The sequence below is a fragment of the Podarcis tiliguerta genome (genome assembly GCF_965153285.1).
Source record: "Podarcis tiliguerta genome assembly, chromosome: 4".
NCBI classification, from domain to species: Eukaryota; Metazoa; Chordata; class Lepidosauria; order Squamata; family Lacertidae; genus Podarcis; species Podarcis tiliguerta.
The window spans coordinates 51,788,305-51,815,735 of record NC_139537.1 but is presented as its reverse complement, the minus strand read 5'-3'; the positions used below and the strand labels follow the sequence as shown (position 1 = coordinate 51,815,735).

The following is a 27,431-nucleotide window of genomic DNA, read 5'->3' as shown; positions in this document are numbered from 1 at the left end:
AGCAATATCAATTACATCAGAAAAGGTATCAACGTTCACAGACTTTACCTTGGGCATCTGGGAGGATATTTTTGTTTGGCTGTTAGGGGGGAAAGTTCACTTCCATCCTGTTAAGTACGTTAGTCCAATTTAACTATAAAATTAAGTCTCTGGCAAGTTTGTTGCCCAGATAATTTATGCATGTTCTTAACACTTAGAAGACACACCACTAAGCAGCAGTTTTTTGTAGTCAAGGTATTGAAATATGTTCTACAACAATTAGCACTGTGCAAAGGATGTGTCAGACACCTCTTAGTGCAGTGTGGTGAATATTACAAAGATGAGGCTAGAGCCCAAACTGTAAATGTGAAGTTCCCTTTATCTTAAAAACCATTCAAAATAATGCAGTTTTGAGCCTTCCAATTCATAAAATACTCTAAGCATTTATCCAAATGTAACTATGACCAAAGAATGGTAGCCAGTTCACCTGGAAGCACACACTTTTTTCTCAGCCTGAAAGATCAAGCACAAGAGGGAATGAACAAGGCCATTCAAACAAACAAACAAACAAACAAACAAACATGTGCAAGAAAGAAGGATGACCCAGTACCCCATAAAGCACTAGAGATGAAACATATTAGTCATGGTGAACAATGGGCTGAAGGCAAGGTGCCTAGCACCTATGGGAGAAGCGTATTTTTACACTTTGGGAACTATTGGCTTCAACTCAAGGCACAGGTTAAGTCTGAATTCTAATGTACACTGCTTTGGCACTACTTAAAAATGTGCATGCTCACAATGGTTAACTTTAATTAGGGAAATACTGAGCACAACCGATCACTTTTAAAAAGCTTATTTCCTTACAGTAACAAATAGCCTTATAAAATTAGACAAGGAAATGGATTGTATTGCTGTGTCTAAATGCAGAAAAATAGTTTAAGAAAATGTCATTACCTTTCAACTTAGTTGAGATTTGAAAAGGTGCAATCAAAGCTGTTTCCATATTGCACAAGTTAAATTATATATTATTTCTTGGAGAAATATTCTTAAATTGGTTCTGTCTATACTCAAAACAATGGCAAAACTGTTATTTGCTTCCTGGGGGCACAGTTGTTCTTCCATGCTTCTAATGAAAACTTCACTTGTCTGAAGGACATTTTAGAAGTTTTTGATGTAGCTCAGAGTTCAGCAAAGCTAAGAAAAACTAGTCAAATTAAAATATACATCTGACTCCAGTGTTAATGTTCTTTAATGCCAACCATTTTTATACATAAGCTTTTTACATATTAGGGTGCCTTCTGTTCTGTGATAGAGTAAGATGATAAATGGTTTATTAGTTATGTTGAAATGACAACCACATTCTAGTAACTCCTAGTGTGCAAAACAACCTTCACGTGTATACACACCCACCACATGTACACAAGAGCTTCCCCCATTTAACTGGATAGCACGAACAACTTTGCATGTGTATCCTTTTGTGCTATTGCTTATGATTTTATTAAAGCACCCACAGAAAACTGGAACACAGGAGAGCTATATATTTATCATATTAAATCTTTGCAGGTACTTGGGTTGCCTCACCTTCCAGATTAAACATTACAAAGCCAAAGATGAATATACTACGTGCTCTACGAAAAATGCAAAATAAAATGTAAGTGCCTGAGAATTCTCATCTAATCATTAGTGCAGTTGGTGAATGTATTTTATCATATCTTAACCATAAAAGTTGCTAAAACTGGCTGGGCTAAAAACGTAAGCCCACCAAACAGAAAAGATTTGAAGTCTCGTTGACAAAGCAAAATGAAGAGAATGCAACTTCACTCCTCTTTGGCTGGCAACAAATACAGTTTTGGATATATTCTAAATGGAAAGTGTATTTGAAACAGTCAAAACCTTTGTCTTTCGTTTTCAAATAGACGAGTTGATTTCCCCCCCTCTACAGTGTAACAATCACCAGCTCTTTGGTAGTAATCTCCAAGCTTATTGGGCAAGTAGATTTTCATTTTCTAAAGATGCATAGTAGCCATGCAGCCTGGCAATTCTATACTGCCTTGAGTAATATATATCCAAGCCACATGAATTTTTAAAAAAATGGTTTAATTTGAGGAATTGAAATCCTAAATGCATGTCCCCAAGGTAATGCATTGGACGGCAGTTAAACAGAGACTATCACAAATAACTGGTAATTACTGTCTCATACCAGACTGTCCGTTTGTTAAGTGATCTATAACTTTCAAATAATTGAGGGATTGTATTTTTTAAGAAAACGAAGTCACTCTATGTATCAGCACATAAACTCTTATAATTTAACTTATATACTGTAAAAATAACAAAAATATGATCTGTTACATGGCTTCTTACTAGCAGAGTCAACTGCAGAGATTAATCTGGAACAACAAAGCACTGAAGCTACTGGTAATTTTTTCCCCTTGACCTTAAAGGTACTGTTACACATGGCTTGCCAAGAATGCATGCAAGTTTGTCCCACTGATTTTAAACCATGCTCACTAAGTGCAACCATGTATCCTCATGCTTTAGGGGAACTATTCCAGTTTATTTATTTATTTTATAAACCACAGCTTTCTATTACTGTCACCTTCCATTGGCTATTATTACAGACGTTCCAATATAATGGGGAAGTGCAGGCTCCTTGTGAGCCTCAGGGGAAGAGGCTGATGAAGGACTTTGGTTTTTGTAAAACATATTTACTTCCTCAGAACTGTGTCCATAATTCTCTGCTACATGTCCTGTGGCAGTACACGAAGAAGTTTGAAATGTACCATGTTTGGCTAAAACCCGGTGGTAGTTGAGAAGTACAAATGGAACTTGCCCTGCATGCCTAACATCCACAGTGTGATCGTTTTCAGAGTCATGATCAAACTTTCCAGTCATTCTGTCATCAGGTTCCAGCTCACCTAGATTTGCAGCATGATGGGCAATGTGCTCAAATTTTGGTTCTTTCATACAAATTCTTCTTGTTTGTTCATATACTGTTGGAACTGGGAGAAGGTGATTTAATTGTCCAATAGATTTAGTTTGGAAACATTCAGATTTTGACAAAAAAGAGTTGGCTAAGGAGTTCGAAAAGGGCTTTTCACTTAAGTTGTTTTTTTCTTGTACACCTCTATTGAAAACTAGCTTATTTTCTTCTTTAATGAGATGATGATGTGCTGGATATATTCGGCTTTCCATTTTGTTGCTGTGCTTTATAATGGTGGAATCATAGCTCTCTTCTTTATATCTGCTATTTGCTGCTAGGGTGGCACAGCTTGCAAAGCTGTCAGATGTACTGTCTTGGCTATATCTTCTGTTTGGTAGTGGCACTTTGAAAGAAAGAAAAATAAAGTTATTTAATGAAAGCAGTTCAAGCAACAAAGTGTAGTTTGAACATACAGTAAAGTCTATTTAGATTGGGGACATTCGTTTAATGCTGTTTTTGAGCTTGCTTTAAAGCCTTTGTGCAAATTAGCAAGTAGCTGCATTCCAAATAGAATCAGGAGGGGGGAAGGAATAACTTATCCATTCCTTCTCCATGCCAAATTGCAAGATGGGAGTTAAAGCAGGTTCTTAGAAACTCTAAATTATAGCTAATTACCTTCTGAGACAACTGGAGCATTATTGGAACTATTTAAAAATGTATTTTTTGTAAACAATTTTGAGTTTTATTTTTTCACTTTGGATACATACCTTCATAAATGGGCAACATAATCAGATGTAATACATGAAAATGCTTTCCATTTGATTTATTAGGCTTGTTTGTGCTACTTGTGGAACACTCCAAAATATGCTCCCTAAAGAAAAGTTGCTATTGTGATCAGTATTGTACCCACAAAAACTCTTTCTTTTCAGATCTGTTTATCTGACAAAACAACAATATTATGAGGACAATGTGGTCCAGTTGTCTGCCCTGATGTAGCCCCATGAACTCTAGTGTGAGGTCTACAATATATAGGATTGTCAGTAAGCTTGTAGTAGCAGGGCTACACAATCAAAAGTGTGTTGTATGAATACACCCTAAGAAAATCTAGGAGACCTAAGAAAACTGAATTTAGGCTTCTTGTTAAATTCTTTGCAACAGAATTGGGGTAATTTTAGTTATCAATCAGATTTGCATCTTAACTATTATTCTTGCATTATGTTCAGAAAGAAATATGAACAATTCAGGAGCAAAATTAAAGTGTAAATGTAAGTTGCAACTATTTTCAGCCCTTTCCTTAACAACTCATCAGCCTCTTTTTGTTAAGGTTTAAAATAGCTTTACCCATACACACGTTTAATATTTGAAAAATATTTAACATGTATGAATTTTTCCTGGGTATAACAGAGCTTCAGATTTGTTCATTTAATACACACCTTCATAACTCTGTAAGAGATTATGGCGTACACTGCTTGCTGACTGATCCGAAGGACTTTTCGATGGTGACTGACTGCCTCCTGGAACAAGAGAATTGGCATAGTGCCACTGGCACTCTCCACTTGTCTGCAAAGTACTTAAGAAAAATCGAGCTACTTCGCAAGGTGTTCCTTGAGATTGCCCAAATTTAGAAGGCAGCATTTGTTTTTTGCTACTGAATACATGAGGGTCTACAGGGAAGTGTCCATAATGGTAAGAGAAAGGTAAGCTGTACGATGGGGTGTATAAAAGTTCGCTGTTTTCTGAATGGAAGGCTTGTTCTTGGATGGTGGCAGAATTTGCTGTGGAGTTGGATCTCCAGCTTCCAACCTGGCCACATTCCAGTTTGTCTGTCTGGAAGGAGCTGTATTGCTGAAAAAGCAAATAAAAAGAAAGAAAAGTGTTTAATAGCTGACTCTGAAATCTGTCAGTATAACAGACTAACAGAGTGCACTGCAGCCAAGTACCACCTTGAACTGCAGTCACACCAGTTCATATAAACTAAGAGAAGTTGGCAGCACTTAATTTCTAAAGAGAGGAACTGGAGCGCAAGCCTTTCTGGCATTTTTCTGGAAGCTCTGCTCCTTAATCCTATGTGTGATGGACAAGCTATAGCTTCAGTAGTGAGGGAGGGAGGCATTCTGCACTTGTTTGGAAACACTTTAAAATGATTTCACACATTCCGTTTAGCTGGCAAGATTTCTGAGGGCCACACAGAGGTCTGGGGGACCTAATGTCATGCCCCCCTGCACTGAGGTGGGAACATTTGCTTCCCATTGGCTTGTTCTTGATCTGACACACTTATGTTGCTTTGGATTGAAAGCTCAAGGTCACCCCTACCTCCATATTTCAAATCAGGCTGTCCAATTTCTTATTTGCTTTTTTCCAAGTGCCTACAAGTTTATCCACTCAAACATTTGCCTGCCCCTTTTTTCCATCTTACACTTAGAAAATTGCTCAGAAAGAGGTGAGAGCTAGCTTTGACATGAGGGTCAGCTAACCAGCAATGTGAGCAGCCTTGCTCCAAGGGAAGTTTCCTAATGACTGGCACAAAGGCTTTGCACAGCACTGCTGGGAATGCTCTTCTGTCAGTCATTTTAAACATTCCCTAAAAGCAAGACTTTGCACATTGCTGGTATGGTGGTCCTCAAGGCAAAGATGGCTTCTGCTCCAAATCCAATCAGGAAAAGGAGACTGCAAGTCTCTCCAAAATGTAGTATCCAAATTATATACTCCCAAACTAGGGAGGAAACTACACCAGTCCTGAAGCTGGCAGTTCTTTGGATGGACCGTTCAACCTTATTTTATTCTTTGTCCCTGCACTCTACCTTAGTCTTGTTCTTGTATCTATTGTTAACACTCACCCTGAGCACCTTTCTGGCCATTTTGTACGATCTTGGTGGCTTTCCAAGCAAACTGTTGCATCTGTCAAAAGGGTGAGTGCTGCTGTACAACTAGCTGTTGCAACACTGTAGTTCCCTGAATTGGTTGAAATAATTCAACCACAAGTGATGCTGTATTGCTGCAACAGTTCATATTCTTGATCCTCTAAACTTGCAGTACTCAGTACCCCAAGCAGCAATTTGTAGGATCAGGCTATTAAAAGGAACAGAATTTATGATATATTGAATTGCAAGAAATTCCAATGACTATCCACAGCTACTGTTGCAGATTGGTTGCCACACACTTTTAGCATGAAATGTTCATAGAGAAAAAACTACTACCTGTTGTGGATACGGCGTTGTTCTGAGTTTTGTCTTCATTTTATTACTTCTAGGTTTTGTTGCTTTTCTTGTTTCTTGTGAGGTAGACGCTGAGTTTCTGCATGGAAACTGTGATTTAGAAATGGTGACCTGGTCCAATGATAATGGGAGTTCCTTATATTCTATATCTCTGAAAAAACAACAACAGCATTGCAACAGAGGAATGGTCCATTTGCGTCTTTCTCCTCACTTATTGTGTCCCCAAGCATTTAAATTGGGGCGGGGGGGGGGGGACCTCAGGCCTAAGGTGCCAATGTGATCCTTTGGGCCTCTCTAGCTGGCCCTTGGGACTCTGCAAGCCATGCATCACCCTACCAACGCTCCTTGAGTGCTCTTGCCTGGCTGTACTGTTTCCTTGAACTATGATAATATCTCTCAGATGCCTAGATGGAGACTGTGTGTGTGTGTGTGTGTGTGTGTGTGTGTGTGTACAGCAGGCTGCATTCCAGGTGCACACAAGGTAAAAATCACACCCATTGCTCTATCTACTTTTGCCTCCAGCCTTGCCCCCTGCTGGCACATAACCCCTGTAAAGTTAACCCTGAGTGTATGTTTCCCTCACACTGAAAAAAGGTTCTCCAACCCTGGCATAAAGAAAGCTTCAAAAAATAATACCAGACATGCCACAGTCAGTGGACTATTAAAACTGAATCCTTAATGCACAAAGAAATGATAGGAAGGGGTTGGTAGCCGTGAAGCTAGGTTAGGAGTTCAATTCAGGACACTTGAACTCCAGACACTGCCAGAGAGGAGTAACTGGGCCACCTCTCATACTTTGAAAGCTTTCATTCAACTGCCTCTATAATACTGTGTATGTAAGCAGTTATTTGATATACACTCTCAACCTGTCATTTGTTCATACTTGTGCAGCTGGAACCCATTAATAGTTAATAATATATTTGAAAAATGGCTGCCCTTCTCCATCCTAAAGTAATAGTCTGCCTCCGTGTCATAAGAATGGTTATCTCCTTAGGTTGTTTTTTGTTTAATTAGTTTTCTGGAGTTTTTTTTTTTTTGTCATCAGCTGATCTGCACCTGCATTTTCTCTAAAAGAGCTGCATTTATCCCAATGCCATTTTAGTTCATTAATATGTCACAGGGTAGGAGTAGAGCAGGACCAGCCCTACCATTAGGCAGAGCAAGGTGGACATCTCAGGTGGCAGATGGTGGAGTGCAGGGGTGCAGTAGCAGCATCGCCCCCTGATCCCTACCCCAGCTGTCCCTCTCTGATGCAGAATAGAATTAGGTGGGTGCAGCGAAAGATGATGTACAACTGCCAGTGTTGAAATAAGATTTAACTTCTAGTTCAGGCAACCTCTGTACATGGAAAGGGATGTGCCCTCTTCTACCTTGTGTCAGGCAGCAAAACATCCGTGGCCCTGGTAGACGGACTTCAAGAAAGTTTTTTCAATAATATCATTTTATGTTATTTGAAATGTAGTCATTCTTTTAGTATTAGATTGGTTGTCTAGAACACAGTCTTCAGCTGCGAGATTGAAGCCCAGAAGTGAGTTGGCCATACCAAAATACCTTCCCCTAGGAAATGATGTCTACCTTACTAAAACCTGATAGAGTATTATAAAGCACAACAAAAATATGTATATCGGTGATCAACATTTTAAAGTAACAAAGCGGAAATCAGGATGGAAGAAACAGATAAAGTTATCAACATGAGACACTGAATAAAATGAATGTGGTATACAATGGTAGGAAATATGGACTTACGTTAGGACATAATTAACACTCACTATGCAGTGAGGTCGTGATGAGCGGCTGTTGTGTACAATCGTGGCATAGCTCTGGACCCAAACCCAGCCACTGTTCTTTGACAGCAACCGATAGTACTTGGTTGTGACTTGTCCTTTCACCAACACTATAAAACATAACATGAAAGGAATTTAATTATACTCATACTCTGCCTTTCCTCCATGAAACTTGAGGTGGCATATTTAAGGCTCCCAGGTGACCTTCTGTTCAGACATTGACCCAGACCTGCTTGGCTTAAGAAAGTTTGTTACATCATTGATTTTCAGGCCATACCATTCTACTTTGGTTTATTTGTTTTTTAAAAAGAGCATTTTATCCTTATAATTGAACTTTCAAGCAAGGGCAGTATTTCGGTTATTGCGACTGAATGTTCTCTTAATACAGGTCTTATCTAATACAAAATCTAATAAATAAAACACAATCCTAGATACGTCTACTCAGAAGTCCCACTAAACGTGTATAGGATTGCAGGCTAAAAACTCATTTGAGCCTTCGTTTGTGCTTTCTTGAACTCCTGGACTCTGCCTAATTAAAAGTTTATCCAATTCTCTTATAGCTGTAATAAAAAATTTCAAACCAAAACGTATTCTGCCTTCTGCCTCCTTGTATATCCTTTACTTAACATCCCATATTGACTGTAGATTTAAGAATGAAGTGATATGGAGATAGAACATTTTGGACTATACTTTCTCAGTGGCTGCTTTCTGACAATCATATCTTGGCTTAATAAGCTGAGGTATGAATGAGCCTCATACACCTGTATGTCACTACTCTGCTCCTCTCTTTGTGCAAGACAGGAAATTTGCAGTTAACTATAGCTTCCTGTTACAACTGAAGCAGGAAACTATGGTTAATGGCTTCCAAACAAGCCAGGCAATTTAACTTTAAAGCATGACTTTATATTTTAGAAACTTATTGAAAAATAGTGGTTGCTCAAGATCCTGCAACCACTTCCATGAGCAGAGAAACAGGGCACCACAGTTTTGGGAACAAGCAGAAGTCCTGCTCAATACACGGAACTAGTTGTACAGTTGTCTAGCTTTAACCTAGAGTTCTTTCCTCACAGACCACTTCCCAAGCTTCTGCATGTATTTTTTCAGAAAATTAAAACATCTCTATTAAGTCGATATGCATACCCTTAAGAGAATTTGGATTTTCTTACTATAGATTAGTTCAGCTAAGATAGCTGGTGCCTGAAGGTTCTTTACATTTATTACTCTGAGCCAAACAACATACCCAATTTCCATTATAAATGTTACTGCCTTCCACAGCAGCCATTTGCTCCAATGGTGCTGTAAACAGTTGGGAGAGGACAATATTTGGTGGGAAATGAATGCAGAGCTCCAAAACGCTGCTTTAACCTCAAAATAAAAGTTGTCAGGCTTGTCTAAAAAGTGTGAATTATTTGTTGTTGCTATTTATTAAATTTATCCAGGCAGCCTTTGAACACGTGAATTCTGCCACTACTGCACTGTCAGAATACCAAAGAAATCCATTATGATTAAAAAGGAGTTGCCTAATCTGTAATACACATGAAATCCAGAGAATTGTGCACAAATATCATTCCTACCCTAGTCATCCTGATAGCTTGGCATGTTGCTAATGAAGTTCTTTAGGAAATCTACTAGTATTGGAGCAACAACTGTAACAAACTGTCAGTCACTTCGTCTTCTTCCAGTACTAGCTCACATTTTTTTAAGTTGAAGAATATGGATATGAATTATCTCTGATTCATCAGTTTACTTTGCTTTCAAAATTTGTTCCAGCAGCTTCACATATTAAAAAGTTACGCCATTGAATTAATATGAAACCCAGGTGTAGACAATACATTACCATTTTACATGTGAGTTTTTTACTAGGAAAGCTGTGCCCAGTCATAGTTTCCCAACACTTATACTGTGAATAACTCACATCAACATCATTACAAAATTATTTTACTTGTTTTCCATTACTTACAAAGATGGTGAGCATATCGTAAATGAAATACATCACATCCATGCACATGGTGGTAGAGAGTTTTCTCTATCAGGTCCTGTGGCTCATATCCAGTTAATTCAGTCACTCTAAAAGAAAGAAATATAGCTAATAAGCAGCATCCTTAAATATTTTACAGCAATAAACAATTGCTCTCCTTTTCCAGAAATCAAGTTTCCTGAAACCTTCAGAATTACAGTAAGCCCACAACTTATGCACATTTAAGTTGTATGCATTCAGTTTTACGTGCTTGACAAAAAGTAGTTTTAAAAAAATCAAATGGGGCAGAAAGGGGGTAGGCATCTGAGAAAAAAGACTCTGACAATGCCACCTGCTATTGAACCCAATGTGTTTTGACTATACACAATTTTGACTTAAGGAGCAATCCCTGGAATGTAACCCGCACATAAGTTGCAGGCTTACATTTGTTTTTAACTTCATTAGCTTCATAGAGTACAAAATCTCAACAATATATTTAAAATACCTATATGCATTTCAGTATAAAGGATTATGCTGAAATATATCAAGCATTACATAGCACCGATCTATTATAGGGGAATGCTATAATAACAATTCTCACTTTTAAGCAGAAACATCTTCAGTGGCTGTTCCATTTGGTAAGATAATGGGTAGGTATGGTGTTGACTGGTTAATGGGACAGAGGATGAATATTTGCTCACATTCAGAATTGCCAAAGGATACAACTAGCAGTACTGCAGGATAAGATATATGGCACAGATGAAATGAATTGTGGGGCCTCCTACTGGGACAATATTACAGACTAAAAGGAGTAGGGAGGGTGGGGGATACATTCTAAGTGTGCTCAATAGTATGTATCGACAATGTGGTAGTCAGTTTTTCAAACAAATTTATTACTGTCTTGTGAGCTTCCTTCTGAGCTTAGAGAGCTACTCAAGAAAAGAGTAAGCAAAGATGATTTTCTTTACTGCTGGCAAACCCACAAGTGACATTTACCTTTTGCCAAGATTAATGAATATAACAGGAGTGATTAATCTGTAGGGCCTGTAATCAGTTTATAAATATAAGAGAGCATAAAAGAAGTTAGATACTTGTTTTAGGAGAAGGAATAACAGATAGCAGTGTCCCTTAAGAGGGATGAAAATAACATTTAAGTTAGATATTACAGAATAACAGGACAATGAATACTGCAACACAAATAACTTGGGTACAGAAAAAATACTAAGGCCCTACCACTGAGGATAAAAGGATAAAATATGCCTTCTGCAGCACCTGTACGATGCGAAAGTGTGATCATTTCACTGTCTGGACGCAAGATTTGCACAGTTACAGCCTTCACTGCAATATAACTCATGTGATAAGCTATTATTATTACAGGTCCTCTCAGCAGGAATCTCATGATGTAGCCATAGGGCAAAGCCATCTTGTCTTAACTGGTCTTTAAAGATACCGTACTTTTCCGTGTATAACACGCCCCCTATTATGGGGGGCTCAAAATGAAGAAAAGGGGGGATTTTGGGGGGATGATTGCCCAGAATTGTTGAGTTTATTGGGGGTGCAGAGTTGTTGAGCTTTTTTTAGGGGGGAATGCCAAAAATCGCTCACCCGCCAGACTAACAATGCCGCTCGCGCACATCGCCAAATCAACCAATCCTCTGTCCCAATGCCGAAAAAAGCAGCACATCGGCTGCCCAATTGCCACAGTGACAGCCAATCAACACCAGCCCTTGCCGCAGCCACCAATAACAATCTCCAACAAGCAGCAACCAATCCGATATCCCCACAATGCACACTACCCATGTATAAAACAACCCCTAATTTTGAGTAAAAAAACATAGTCTTACATACAGAAAAGTACGGTAATCCAGATTTATCTAGGCATCAGAATGCTAAACCCATCCACATGGTCCATCTTGTTTGTCACCCAAGTCTTTGATTATCAATAGATATCAGAGAAGGTGCTATTATTACTTAGAACAATGATACTAAAGGGTTAGGCAAGGCTTCCCCCAACTGGTGCCCTGCAGATGTTTTGGACTTCATCATCATCAATGGCTGTGCTGTCTGATTACAGATAACAGCAAGAGAATGCTAATAAACTTTGTGACTGATTTTTATCCTTTCCTTGGTGGGGGGAGAGAAATAGGGTATTCTACTCAAAAGCCTAAAATATAACTCTTTACAAAGGCATTATATAGAACTAATTTCCTGTTTGTAATGAACACAGAAGAGGAAATGAGTTAATACAGCAAATGAAATCAAGCACTGCTGAGAGTATTCCTTTTCCTCTACCACTAAGGTCATGAGTTTGCTATTTTGTCTTGAAGTCAACAGATTTTTCATTTATGTCTCAGGTTCAATATCTGGAAAGTTTTGAAAGTAGGATATAGAAATTTAGTAGCGTGCTTTCAGCCTCCTTTTGAAAACTATGAGAAACAAATACTCCTATGTCCACACCCCTACCGTATTAACTTTTCAGTTCTTCTCTACATTGTAACCTCCAGCACTACTCCACTTGTAGATAATTTTAGATTATTTCTCCACTAAAATGTCAAAATGTACTGCTTAGTTGAACACCAAGGGAAAGGTCACTTATAAGTAGCAATGGGGAAGAAATTGAATTCAGTTTGCTTTTAAAGCCAAATTAATCAAATTCACACTCATCTGAATTTTGCTGTGCAGTTCTCCAACCAATGTTTACAAAAATGCATATATTAGAAAGATATGTGTATAAGAGTGAATTATCTGTGAAAGCATACAGAAACACATATTAGTAAAAGTTGCTTTTAAAAATCTGTACATTAGTCAAAACTGCACACAAAAATGTTTAAGAGGATAAATTTGCCTATTAAATGTGCACTAAAATGCTGAAGAATTTTCATGAGGATTAAAAATAAATAAATCACAAATTGCTGCAGAACTGAAGTTAAGACTGGAAAAAATGAGAAGCTTAAAGAATCAAAAATGACAGATCCTTTCATCCCAAGTTATGATCAAAAAATTATCTGAAGGTCACATAGCACAGACATAATTCAGTGTCTTTCTCCAGTACATGAGTCGACCAAAAAACTACTGGGTTAACAACCAGTATTCCCTTTTCACTTCGCTCTAGATACAAGAGTTTAACTATATATTAGTAATATAAAATGCTGTCAAATACGAAACACCATTGCATAGCAACTATGAGATATTTTCAAATATACCCATATCAAATATCAACAGATGTCATGAGCAATATTTCAGTTCGAAAAATATTTACAAAGGCAACTTCACACCCTACTGTTTCTGTCCAATATCCCTTTCCCTATTATTTTTAAATTTTGCTAAACTGGGAGCAAGACAAAACAAAACATCTCAGTAAAGACAAAGACAAACATGACCAAGAAACAGCAACACGGCTGCTGACAAAACAGCAAATTTTATTACTGTGAATTTATAGTAAGTTGTTGCTTAGACTGCTCTGACCATATTTATAATTAAATGGTCCATAAACAAACAAACAATTAGTGTGAATTAGTTTTATTTCTTTTTAACATGCAGTGGTTTAGGGCTGGGTGAGGTATGTTGTACACAGCAGGAACAGCAAAAGAAGACTCTCCTGTTCTATTATTTCTGTGGAAATTCAGCATTTTAGCAGCAAAGGCCTATTTTGTATTAGTTAGGATTCAAGCCAATATTGACATTACATTTTACAAATGGCTATTTTCATAGAATCATAGTACTGTAGAATTGGAAGGCACCCCGAGGATCATCTAGTCCAACCCTCAAGCATTCCCATATTATGGTATGCAAGCTATACAAACTGTGACCTCCAAAAGATGGAGCAAATATGGTTTTGTGATAAAAGTACAAACTAACAACTTCAGAGTCCTGATGTGTGTATGAAGTTTTGCCAACAGCTTTCTATTTAGCTGTGCCTCATTTGTCAACTTTGTCATGGAGCAACTTAGTACTTCCTCTATTCTCCACTTTGCATAATTAAAAGAATGTCCAGTCTTCAAAAGACAACTTCAGTCTTCCAGTAATTTTGGTTAACTCAATTTCAACCATTACTGCTAAACGCTACCAAATAAAAGTATTTACTCCATGAGCAATGGCTTGGCCTACAGTGATTCTTAGTGTCACTTTAGCCTATGTTCATGTTAAAGGCTTAACACGTATAACATACAACAAAGCTTCGTTTTCAAATGCTGTAACAATTCAAAGATAATATTGTTGCTACAGTTTTGTGTGGATTCTATTGTTCTCTTGCTCTTTTTCGGCTTTATATTTTTTAGCTATCTTTTGCAAGTTGCCACAAGCATATGGAAAAATGGAACAGCCATTTTTAAAAAATAATGTTTTACTTACCTTGAATCTAGAAATATCAGTTTTAGATCTAGGCTTGCTCTGAACATAAACATGTTACTATGGAGTTTGATCTCAGTGATTGCACTCGGAGGTAATGATTGACCTACAGCAACCAGCCCCACAATTTGGTAACAGGTATCATACAAAGACATATCCAACATGTACTGACGTATCTTCAAATAGCCACTGCAGTGGATCACCTGGTATGATATGGGAGAAAAAAGGTACAGTTATGAAGGGGAAACGAATGACTAAGATGGCCTCTTGACAATACTGTTTACCTAAAATCTCCAGGATATATTCTCTCTCTCTCTCACTCTGTGTGTGTGTGTGTTTCCTGAGTAGTCTTTTTACAGGTGAATTGGTAGTTTTAAAGCAGAGGTCAACATATACCATGTATTGCATGCCAACACTATATGACAAGCTGACATTAAATTGCAAAGATCTTGACTCTACATTCTCTAGATACATTCAGAGTATCAAATTATTTTTGTGGCCCTCTGAATATTTATTATACATTATCTTCTTATAACATAATGGTCAATGTGAAATATCCAGATAATATTTGATTTTCTTTGCATAAACCTAATTAAACATGCATACACACAAATTTAAATTATACATTTGATAAGCCTATGTTGAAATAGATAGATAGATAGATTCTTTATTGTCATTACACAAGTGCAACATTGCACAAGTGCAACGAAATTGGATGCCATCCCTTAAAAACAACAAAAGCAAAACAACAACAACAACCAAACAAACCACATTCCAGCCACACCCACACCAACACCCATCAAACTCCCAGGTCACACTATCGAGTTACAGCATTCAAAAAGGCCACAGCTCTTGGATAGAAACTGTTTTTCAGTCTATTTGTCCTTGACTTGATGTTTCTATATCTCCTGCCAGAAGGCAGTAGTGCAAACAGACTGTGTCCCGGGTGAGATGAATCCTGCAGGATGTTGTTTGCTTTCCTAAGACAACGGGAACCGTACAGTTCTTCCAAAGATGGGAGAGGATGACCAATAATCCTTTGGGCTGTGGTTATGACCTTCTGGAGCACCTTCCTCTCCCTAGCTGTACAACTGGAGAACCAAGCACAAATACAGTATGTAAGAATGCTCTCTATGGAGCCTCGGTAGAAGGACACCAGCAGTCTCTCACTCAGATTGTTCTTCTTCAAAAGTCTGAGGAAATAAATTCTCTGCTGGGCCTTCTTCACCAGAGCAGTGGTATTTGCGCTCCAAGTCATGCCCTGATCGATAGTTACTCCCAAAAACCTGAATTCCGCCACCCTCTCCACCCGTTCCCCGTTGATATACAAGGGCTGAATGTCCGCCTTTTTTTTTCTGTAATCCACCACCAATTCCTTGGTCTTAGCCGTATTAAGAGCCAGATTGTTCTCTCCACACCAAACCCAGAGCCGCTCCACCTCGTCCCGATAGGCGAACTCATCCCCTCCTGAAATGAGCCCCACCACCGTAGTGTCATCAGCAAACTTGATGATTTTGTTGCTGGAATAGATGGCTGTACAGTCATACGTATAGAGAGCATAGAGCAGGGGACTCAACACACAACCCTGTGGTGAGCCGGTGTTAAGGCTAAGGGCTGTGGACATATGTGACCCTACTCTAACCCTCTGAGAACGTTCTGACAAAAAATCCAAAACCCAGAGACAGGTGGAGTTGGAGAGTCCAATCGCCTCTAGCTTGGACACCAGTCTATGGGGGAGGATAGTGTTAAAAGCAGAGCTAAAATCCACAAACAGCAGCCTCACATAGCTCCCCGGCTGCTCCAGATGGGACAGAGCAGCATGGAGAGTGGTGGTGATAGCGTCTTCTGTGGATCTATTTGCCTTGTATGCAAACTGGTGGTTGTCAAAAGTTGATGGAAGACAGGAAATAATGTGACGGCGCACCAGTTTCTCAAAACACTTCATGATGATTGGAGTCAGTGCAACTGGTCTGTAGTCATTCAAAGTACTGATTGTGGATTTTTTAGGCAGAGGGACAATAGTTGACGACTTCAGGCAGGGTGCGCACACACAGAACACTGTTTGGTGTTTGTACCAAAGTCTTGCCATAAACAGTTATCAGCTTGGAAGGAGGGAGGCAGAGATGAGTGGTGACAGAAAGACCGACAGAAACTGAAACACAGTAGGATTGTGTCCCATCCCCCTGGGGTTGCCAACATGGAGTCCACAGGTCTCAGTAAATAATCCACTCAAAAATCTGCAACGCATGAGAGTCTGTTTGCTCTTTCAGCTCAGCTCCTGTTTGCACTGGTTTGGCCTCTCCTACACTGACTACATTCTATTAAATATGCCCACATTTCACTTAAATGGACACACACCTTCTATTCTGAACAAAGAGAGGTGCAAAGAACTCTCTATGAGCAGTACGGCAGTTGCTGGGGTAGATACATTTTTCCACACTGATGTGACGGGGGGACATGCACACACCATTTGGTAGTCCTGAGTGTTTTTCTGCTCTTTTAAATGTGGGTGAGTTATGCCACACACCCTAGAGCAGCCATTTTATGCCACCCACACCATGTTAGCCATTTTGTGGTTGGCGCTCATGGCATAATTCAGCACAAAAAGATGTGAGTGTAGAAGCACTGCACATGCAACTGGAGACATGCCTTTTTCAGAGTTTGTGATTGTGCAGACAGAGCTTATAGCCATACCATCAGTATATGCATAGGCTCGTTCACATGGTATGCTGAACCTTCATAGGGATAGAAGAAATTCCATTGGCTTCTCCACATGCATTCATGACTCATTATAATGTGTAGCCTATGCATATTTACTCAAAAGTAAGCTCAGTGAATTTAGTGGTCTCAATAACATGTACATGCAGAGGCTTCCCACCTTCGCCTCCTCACATTCACTCAAGGAGAGAAGAGGAGGAAGAACTACTGTGCAATTTCCACCTTCAATCCATCTGATCCTCAGAGTTTTCAGTTATCCTTGCAAATAAGCCATTTGCTATTTGCTGTGGCAGAAGCTGCTTTCATAGAGGCTGCTGACGCAGCAAACAAATGACAGCCAAAACCGTTGCAGACTGGATTTGGGGTTGGCTTCTCACGGGACATAGCATGAGTTAGCAAAGGAAAACACGCAACACTGTGATTGTTTACTTGGGAATAAGCCCCAATGAATTCAGCAAAGCCTTCCTTTTGAGTAAACATGCACAGTATCAGGCTATAAGCTTTACTGCAAAGCATTTGCATGTCTGCACAAGAGGCTGTGGACCTGGAAGAAGGGAATGGGGAGGGGAGAGGGGGAGAGGGAGGGAGGGAGAGGGGGAGAGAGAGAGAGAGAGAGAGAGAGAGAGGGAAACGTACATGGTGGATGCGCTGGGGAAACGGAGATTGCCCAACAGTCTGCTATTAGTCAAAGGAGAAGGTACAAAATACACTGGAGTTTACCTGCCTAAATAAGTTCTTTGTTTAATTTCCATATTGCCCCATAGTGAAGCATTGTGGGTGGTTCACAGTAAGAAAGAGCTTTACAGAGCAAAACACCGTAGCAAGCTGTATGATACCAGGCCAGACCATTTGCCTATCTTGCCCAGTAACGTCTACTGGCAGAGGTCTTCCCCATCACTTGCTACCTAATCTTTTAACTGGAAATGCTATGGAGAGAACCTGTGACCTTCTGTACACAAAGCACTGAGTTATGATCCCTCCCCCAAAGCAAGACAAAATATCCAGTTTTAAATCCAACTCAGCTAAGAGGCCCTTTGCAATAAAGGAAGGTTTTCAATGGCCCCCTCAAAGGTTGTAAGAATAGTACAATACAAGCCTCCCTGGAAGCAAAGTTCAATCACTGGGGAGCCTATGGCAATAAATGCTATTAATCAGAGCTGTTCTGAATCTTCACCTGTGAAGTTTTAAGGTGAAAAAGAGTGGAGTGTTACACATGCACTCATTGCTTATCTTTTTTGCATACTATTCTTAGGTGCTTCTTTTCCTGATCTGCCACTTTAGTGCCTTTTATAAAAATGGAATCCCAGACACATACAGCATGAGGATGTCAGAGAGACAGTCAACTTTGGCTTCATGGTTTTATCATGAAGCTATATCAGAATGATGTCTTCCTGACTGCATTTTGAATAGTCAAACATTTTTGCCATGTTTCACAAATCCACACATACCACCAAAAAAGAGTGTAGGCAAGTTTCATGATGGGGGGGAATTATTACAGACTCCCTTCCATTTTGGCTCAGCCCTAGCATCAGTGTCACAGATATTACTGTAAATTACTGTAAAATATGTGTTTGCTTTAAGGCAAGCTTCTATAATTAAAACCTGTTGCCCTGCAAAGATGGCAAAAATCTAAGCACTTTACCTTGTAACCACTACATGTTAGTCCTGCATTCCGTTTGGCCAAAACACACTTCATTCGCAGAAAAAAAGATCTCTCTATTTCATACTCTGAAAACAAAATACAAATGTTTCAAGACTCTTTACAATATTCCTTTTGCCATTTTAACATAGTTTTTAATATTAAACCTGTAGTGCATTTTTTTAGTTATGCTTACAAACATGAAGCATGAATATGAAAGTGATAATCAGAATGCTTGCAAAGCCATTATTTGTCACAGGCCTCATGATTTTAAGCATCCCTCAAAACCTTAAAAACATGAATTTATTTATTTTAAACATTTTTAGGCCAGTTTCTGTACTCTGAAATGCCATCATTCTCTCAGAGGTATCAATTTTTACGTTTCAGAATAAACATTTTACATACTTTTAAATATCCACTGACTTCCCTTCTTCTCCTTCCATGGTTCATTTTACTTATCTTGCATTCCTGCATATTTTATTATAACCAATTAAATCAGTTCTCCATTTTTACATTGTTTAAACATTAATCACACTGATGAATTTATCTTAATACTGCCAGCATTTTCAGCTGTGTGCAATTATTTTCCATATATTCAATAAATATTTTCCACTCTTCTTTAAATATGTGTTCTTCTTGTTCTCTTATTCTATGTGTTAAGCCTGAAGTTCTACATAGTCTAGCATCTTACGTTGCCAATCCTCTTTACCTGGGACCTCACTCACTTTCCATTTTGGTGCTAACAATACTCGAGCCGCTGCTGTTGCATACATAAAAAAAACTTCTGACATCTGGGAATTTCTGTATGAATTATGCCCAATAAGGACTCCAGTCTTTTCGGGAAGGTTATTTTAAACATTTTTTTTCCAACTCATTATAAATCATTTCCCAGTACTCCTTTAGTTTTTTACATGTCCGCCACACATAAAAAAAGTCTTTCCGTTTCCTTACATTTCCAACACATATCTGATTCTACTTTATACATCTTAGCCAACCTATTCGGAGTTAAAGACCATCTATGGATCATTTTCAAATAGTTCTCTTTGAATGAATAACATGCAGTAAATTTCAGATCATTTTTCCAAAGTTTCTCCCAGAGGTTTAAATCTATATTGTGTCCTATATCTATTGCCCAGTGTGTCACTGAAGCTTTAACTAGCTCGTCATTCGTTTCCCATTCTAACAAAAAGTTATACATTTTGGACAAAGGTTTATCCTTATTTTGTAATAATTCTCTTTCAAATTGTGAGCTTTGGTCCAAAAGTATCCACACTTTGAGAATGAGTTCACTATTAGAATAGGTCAAAATCAGCACATTTAAATTAACTGGAAGGCAGTGTAGCTATTTTAAAACTCCAATATGACCAGCCCCACTGTTACATTATGCAGTAGCCGTAGTTTCTGAACAGTCCTCAAAAGGTGTCCCACATGATACAGTACGTTACAATACTCTAAATGCATACATGGAGAACTGTGGTCAGGCTATCTTCATTGTTGAGAAAGATAGCAGTTGGTGTGCAACCGTTAGCAAATGAAAGGTGCTTCATGCCACAGAGGTCACTTGGGTCTCTGAGGCTAACACCTCCATATTAGGAACCTGATTTTTCAGGTGGAGTACACTATCACCTGACAACGAACCTGACTATAATGAACAAGAGAAATTGAGCTCCATGTTATCAAAATATTGAGAACACCCCAGTCAGTAGATTTATATAGATGCTGTCCAATGCATAGAATAAAACCTGAAGAACACCATAGAATAACTCCCAATAAGCAGCCTTAATAGTTGATTATCAAGGGAGCAGGAGCCCACAACATTATACACCAATTTCCACCAGCCAACCAGTTCATCAAGATATCATAGTGGATGGTACTGGACACCTCTGAGAGGTACAGGAAAATCAACAGGATTGCAATTTCTTACTCTCTCCTCACAAAGGTGGCACCATGGTGATCAAAGTTTCTGTGCCAAACCCTAACCAAAAATGGATTTAGATAATCAGTGTCATTCAAGGGTGTCTGGAGTTGCGTGAACACCTTGTCCTCAAAAGGTACATTGATAACTGGCAGGAAGCTGGCACAATTGTCTGGGTCCAGTATAGATTTTTTAATGAGTTGACAGAAAACTGCCTTATTTAGTGTAGAAAAGACAACCATCTCACACAGAGATGTTCATTTCATTATCTTCGGATTATTTCTGAATATTTAGGTGTTTGAAACTTATGCTCAGAATGTCAAATTGGAGCACAGGGTTTCAAAGTATATTCCATTGTTAAAAAATGATTTTAATAATATAATTTTATTTGCAATTAAGATGCTTTATTTAAATGCAGAATTATACTTCCCTTAGTAACTTCCCAATCTCCCTTGATGAGGACTTCCACATTCCAGCAAATTGAGAAACAGTGTGATCCTGTGCATGTCTACTCAGAAGTAACTTCACCAAGTTCAGTAGAACTTACTCCCAGCTAAGCATACAATCACAGCCTAAATTTATTTCCTATGGATTAAGAAGCTGACATTTTTGTGCTGCTTCCACCAAATTAAGGTGTTTACATGCTTTCACTTTCTTCCATGTAACATTCCTACATGGAAAACAGTAGTTCTTCACAACAAACGGCTTACGAATATGAACAATACACATGTAAACTCACTAAAAATTGACTTTATGACATCTGTACTAAGATCCAACCATATCCTGGTTCTGCTAGAAATTAGAGCAAGATACTAATTCTCACCTTCCATGTTCTTTTCTGGACATGTTGGAGGCACATGGATACTTAGCCCTTGCGCAAATATTTGGGCACCCTACATCTATGCACAACCTGCTACCTCCTGCTGACTGCATTCATTTTTTCTTTCCTCAAGGACCTGTGCCACACAGAGCACATCCTTGCTAGCTAGACAATTGCAATAAGATGCCTGGTGAGAGATCATAGAATTGTAGAGATAATGCAGCTCCATACAGCTAGCAGGTTGATAGCCCCTGCAGACAAACTACGAGGGAGACAAATGACCCACCCACCTATCCTTGAATTGCTTGAGGATTTTGTTTAGTCTTCATTTTTAAGCAAACTGACTAGATTTGCACTTACCAGACTAATACGTGGATCAGAATGCAGTTATCCTTCTGTTTTCATATTTCCCCCATTTTGCAATACAGGTATCAGCTCAAAAAATGTACCAAAATGCACACAAAAATGTGTATTTTAGGATAAAATGCGTTCAAAATATGTCTTTTGTAAAAATAATAATACATTAATGTGTTTGTTTGTTTTTTGCTTTTAAAAAATTGCAGATAGTTGCAGAAACAGATTTATGATCATATGTGAACCAACACAGACCAGAAACATGTTGATCCATCCCTAATCTATAGATAGCAAGAAGTTTCCCAAACCTATGAAGCTATGTAACTCCTGAGCCACCTAAGAGCTAGGTTCATAAACTAAAAAAACAACACAAATCTATTGGCCTAACGCCTATAAAATCCTGACGATCTATCTAACTAGCTGACTTAACATGTTACATACAAAACATGAAATATGTAAGCCATAGCTTTACTTCAACACATTAAGTAAAAGATGACATTAGAATAAAAAACTAGAAAATCTTTTTCTGCAAGGTGTCTCATAGTCTGCTACATTTTTTTTTTCAAGTCAGCAGCTGCCGCAATCTAACTGGTAGCTAAAGACCCTTGATGCTATAGCCTACATTCTGAGAAAGAGCAGCCAATCTACAACACACTTAGGAAACATGGCCACAGTTGAAACCTTGATACTTTTAAACCTCTTCAGGATCTCAGCATCTTTGTCAATTGTTTAGCAATAAATCCACTTGAGTGATCCTGCCACTGTTTTTTGTTTTGTTTTGTTTTGCTTTGCTTTGCTTTTTGCACTGTATTCTCACCCAGCTGCTACTGCTGGCCCTTAAATAATCATTGTCAAATCACTGAATTTCCATTGAAGAACTGTCAACTCACTGAGTCTTCTAAGAGCATATATCTGCTGCTTCAAGTTAAAGGACAAGTAAGATAAAAGGTAATGGCCCCTGGCCAGTTAAGTCCAGTCAAAGGTGACTATGGGGTGTGGTGCTCATCTTGCTTTTCAGGCCAAGGGAGCCAGCGTTTATCCACAGACAGCTTTCTGGGTCATGTTGCCAGAATGACTAAACCGCTTCTGGCGCAACGGGACACCGTGGAGAGTGCCAGAGCTCACATAGATTCGAACCACTGACCTTCCAATCAGCAAACCCAAGAGGCTCAGTGGTTTAGACCACAGCACCACCCACGTCCCTAAAGGACAAGTCGGGTAGCGGGAGTTATGACAAAATGAGTATGTATGGGAAGGAAACCCATCCTTTTCCTTGTCTAGCTCCAATACTAGAAGTACCGCACAGAGAAAACCTCTTAAAGGAACGCAGAGAGATAAGGATGATGAAGGGAGGTTTTCCTCCACACTCTGCATGCTCCTTTTCATGGAAAACCTCCCTGCCCGCTTTATAACTAAACCAGTAAGTTCATGTGCAACGACACACACACACATACACCTACCAGGCACTCAGATTAGTAGCTTTGCGAATTCAACCAGAAAGCAAAACAAGAAACCCACTCCAGAATTTCAAGCAACATTCCCCTTTGCCTCCTGGGGTTTAGGTCTTCCTTAGGAGATCCCACTCCAAGAAGGAGAGCCACATTCCAAACATCTCAAAGTTTGCTAAACAAATATTACAGCTAACTTAAATGGTTAGTTTACTGCTCGCTACCTCAACACCTATGTTTTTTGTAATTCCCCCCAGTGCAAACTGAGCCATCCTGGGAGTGGCTTGCAGATAATAATAGTGTTTGATCCTCTAGGCTGCTACTACTCAGAAGACCATTTCTAGCCACAAAAGCTTAATTATTGGTGGCTGGAAAAACATCTGTTCTGTTTGAATTACAGTCATACCTTGTGTTGCGTTCCACTCTTGTTATGGACTTTCAGCTTACGAACGTGGAAAACCTGGAAGTGTTTGCTTCCAGGTTTGCCGCCTGCACATGTGCAGAAGCGCTCTGCGTGCTTCGCGCATGCGCAGAAGTGCTCGATCGCACCGCGCACATGCACAGAAGAGGCGCTCTAGTTGCGGACTTTTCGGGATGCAAACGGCACCCCAAAACGGATTAAGTCCACAACTAGAGGTACCACTGTATCAAGCACTTCAAAAAGAAAATTTGCAAATAAAACTCTAGCCAGTATTTTCCAGATACATGGCCTGCTACTGGACAATGTGTGATACTTAATGAATTAAAACCAAAGGGGCAATTCATCTCTATGTGTAGCCACCATCAGAGGGGTGACAAATGATGTGTTTTCTCCTTTCCTTCTTGGAGACCATGTACTGGCCATTACTCAGAACAAAAGGCCAGCATGGTTCTAGTGTATCCAGACCTTCTGCACTATTCCAATGTAATGGCTGGTGCATATATGACAAAGAGGAGGAAGGAAAGAAGAGACATTTACCAGGCTTTATAAGAAACTCCACATGTGACAAAAGAAATCATGCTCCACGTCATTTGTGTACCTTTGTCTTACCCATACATCAAATAGATTGCTGATACTTTGAAGATCAGACAATCCAGATATTAAGAGAGAACATAAAACAGACTCATCTAAAGCCACTTATTTATTTACATCCAGTTTGAACTGAGATGCCAATTATCAAATACACATTAAAGATAAAATACTCATTTGAGCTCATCAATGGAATTTCAAATAAGTGAATTGTTCTTGTTTTAATCAAGCATGTATCTTAAATTATCTCATTTTCCTGGAAATTCAAAGACAACATGTCTAACTTCAAAAAAGATTTACAAATAAATATGTCCTATGGATATTTAAATGGTTTGCTCTGCTATACATCGTGGTATTAAAAAAGGAGGCAGTGGTTATTTTATGTCATGAATTTGTGCTTGTTCAGTCAGATGACTATTTAACAAAATACTTTAGCCCCTTCTGTGAAATTATATTTAGCTTTTATGCAACCCTGAATCATCCCTGAGGTGATGGAATGAAATCAATCTTACTTGCTCTCTCCCATTTCTATGTGTTTTGAAGAAGGATCACATAAAACTTCAGAATGTTTTGTTTGTTGCCAAATGGTCACAAAGCATTTTTCACAACTCTATACCTACTTTACCCTTGTTCACAGAGCGAAGTCATTTATTATTTCAAAACTGTAGTCTACAACTTAAAGTTTAATCACTGTGAACAAACCTAATATTGCAACTAGATATGCTGAAGAATGAAGTTTTAATATTATTTTCACAATTTGGAATGAGATCAAAGATGCTACATCAATATAGCTAGATACAACACTTGGCCAGGAACCCTTTTTACATTTGTAAATTTCAGTGGATTAAGTGTTAGCATGTTTAGATCAGCACTACATCTCATCATCCTTTTTACTTGTATATGGTCATATCATATGGAAGTACCTTGTAAGAGATGAGGATGAAGAGGCTGGTGAGCTGTTAGAACCGCTGTCATTTCATCATGGTCTGATGGATGTATATACTCATAAATGCTATTACCGGTGAGTTCCACCTGTCAAGAATATATTTAATATATTTACATTCAGAACTATAGCAGTTTTTTTTCCTTTTAGTATTATTTTTCAGAGGTCTCATGTATGTAATATACATATGATTTACAAATACCCCACTGCATTTCTAACACTCCTATCGTCTTCCTGGACCAAAAGCAGCTATCAACCAATAGCCATGATCTACAAGTTGTTTTGTCTTATCATAAGCAAAAAAGGTTCAGTTGCAGCATACATGACTTGAAGACTGATCTATGTAAATACTAATTACACCAAAAAAAGTATTCAGTGTTAAGTATGACCCTATTTTGAGCCCTAGAGTCAAACAGTTGTTGCTGGAGGAGATAACAATGAAATAGAATGTTTAGCTCCCGTGACTTTTCACAATGAAAAAACCCTCTAAGTGGCATAACCCCCTATTAAAAAATGTGTGATCAGAGCTTGGATGGAGGGTGGTAGGGGAGAAATGAATAGCCCCACTCATTTCTCAAAGGCTAATCAGAGTTTGGTCTTTTCCTAAAGGACTATGCTCACACAGCCCTGGCAGTGTGGCTGTTACATTAAGCTTGGGAACAGTGTATACACCATCCATTTGCACTCCTGATTCCTCAAACAACTGACTTAGCTAGCTTTTCTATAAAGGTGAATTCACAGCTTATGCAGATTTTACCATTGCAGTTAGCATTCAGTAGGTTAAAACTGCAAAACAGTCCTTTTTATCATGGTCTGGATGAGCTATTAAGAGTCACAGGTTCAACCGTTTCTTCCTCCTCTCCCACCAATGAGTAAACTCCATGAGACTAGTATTCTGATTGAGTTCCAACCAGAACTAGGACATTTAGGGTTGGAATGAAAAGCAGCTTTAACAAGTTTGTGAATTAGACTTCACAGTTCTCAGTAGTTAACTAGTTAACAACAGGTCTAAATTTAAATATGTGGTTGAACTCATGTGTTTTCTACAAGCATGTGCCTTGCTTTACTGAATTAAGGCATAGATTCATTTAGAGATTGGAATCTCAACCAATTTAAAGTTTAAAAAGCTGTCCCTCAGTACATTTTATAAGCCAGAGAATGCAGCCTTTCATCTGGCTAACAGCTATGTGAATGCTTATTAATGTTTACCAAATGTATACACAATGGCTATGTGAAAAATTCAATCTTGTCCTGTGGGCCTTCATTCCAGTTTTGAGGAAACAAGTGGTATATAAGCAGGGGCAGATCCACCCACATGGAAACAAGTAGTAGTAGTATCGGTTTGCATCTCTGTGTCCTTTCCAAGAAGGAAGAATTACCCCGAATCAGACTTAACATAACACAGCTCACTGCTTCTAGCTTTGTTGGGAAAGAGGCTGTAAATGCAAAGAGGCACTGTTTTACCCAAAGCCATTCTTCCAAAATATATTTTCCTACTTATTGTTCTCAAAAGGAAAAAAGGGGTAAAAAAAGAAGGTAGAGTATTGCAGACAGGAGAGTGAAGGAGGCAACACAGTTTGCACAATGAACATTTTTAGAGAGTGAAGGATAGAAACTGGAAAGGGGAAAGGAGTTTTGAAAAGGTAGAATAGGCAGCTATAGTAGAAATTAGAGACAGAAAGAACTTGGGGAAGGGTAGAACAGACATAGTCATACCTTAGTCTCTTAACAAGGCATCACATGTATAGAATTACCTCTTTACCTATATAGTATTGGCGCACAGAAAAAGTGAGGGGAATCCTCTCCCCAGAATACCAAAACAGTCAAAGTTTTTAAAGAGTGCTTCTATACCTCACATACCTCCTTGCCATGCCTGCATTTAGGGATTTGCTACTACTAACACAACTAGTTGCTTTCTTTTACTCATTTTTTTCACCACAGAACTCCCTCATTCTAGTGGTGTCTGCTTTCATCTGAGAGTCTCAGAGAAAAGCAGATGTCACCAAAGCAGAACACTTTTGAAAAGAAATGAGAGGTTACTTTAAAAAATAGCTAGAAAATTGGTTTTTACTGTGTGGGCAACTCGAGAATATGGTGTCATGTCAGGGACAAGTCTAGTACAGAGGTCTTTTCTAATCACAGAAAAGAAAATTATTTCAAAAGGTCCAACAATGAAAAAAAATGGTCCTGCAAAAAACCTTAGTGCCCAATTGTTAATTGCCCCTGAGGAAACAGCAAGCAGGTTGCTTCTGCTGCCTTGCCCTTCCCCTCTTAATGGTGCCTAGGCAATACGATTCCAGACTCTACCTCAGGTCCTTTGTCCTATCAGTGAGTTCATAAATAGTTACATACCATTCTTAAATCTTTTTTAAAGATAAATAAC

At 38.7% G+C, this 27,431-nt stretch overlaps 1 protein-coding gene across 3 annotated transcripts in view; it reads right to left on the bottom strand.

The window, feature by feature from the left end:
* Nucleotides 1-1,210: 1,210 nt before the first annotated feature.
* SIM2 (SIM bHLH transcription factor 2) overlaps nt 1,211-27,431 on the bottom strand; it is a 50,851-nt gene continuing 24,630 nt past the window's right edge. For 2 of the 3 annotated variants that reach the window (XM_083438684.1, XM_083438685.1), the window contains exons 4-11: nt 25,029-25,137; nt 18,563-18,648; nt 14,206-14,405; nt 9,859-9,965; nt 7,861-8,008; nt 6,097-6,265; nt 4,333-4,744; nt 1,211-3,302 (exon numbers count right to left, since the gene is read on the bottom strand). In XM_083438684.1, the coding sequence (XP_083294810.1) occupies nt 2,572-3,302; nt 4,333-4,744; nt 6,097-6,265; nt 7,861-8,008; nt 9,859-9,965; nt 14,206-14,405; nt 18,563-18,648; nt 25,029-25,137 (1,962 nt within the window). In that variant the 3' untranslated portion in view covers nt 1,211-2,571. Of the gene's footprint in view, nt 3,303-4,332; nt 4,745-6,096; nt 6,266-7,860; nt 8,009-9,858; nt 9,966-14,205; nt 14,406-18,562; nt 18,649-21,297; nt 21,926-25,028; nt 25,138-27,431 lie in introns of those variants that run through there. The other variant, XM_083438686.1, reaches the window with a different exon arrangement.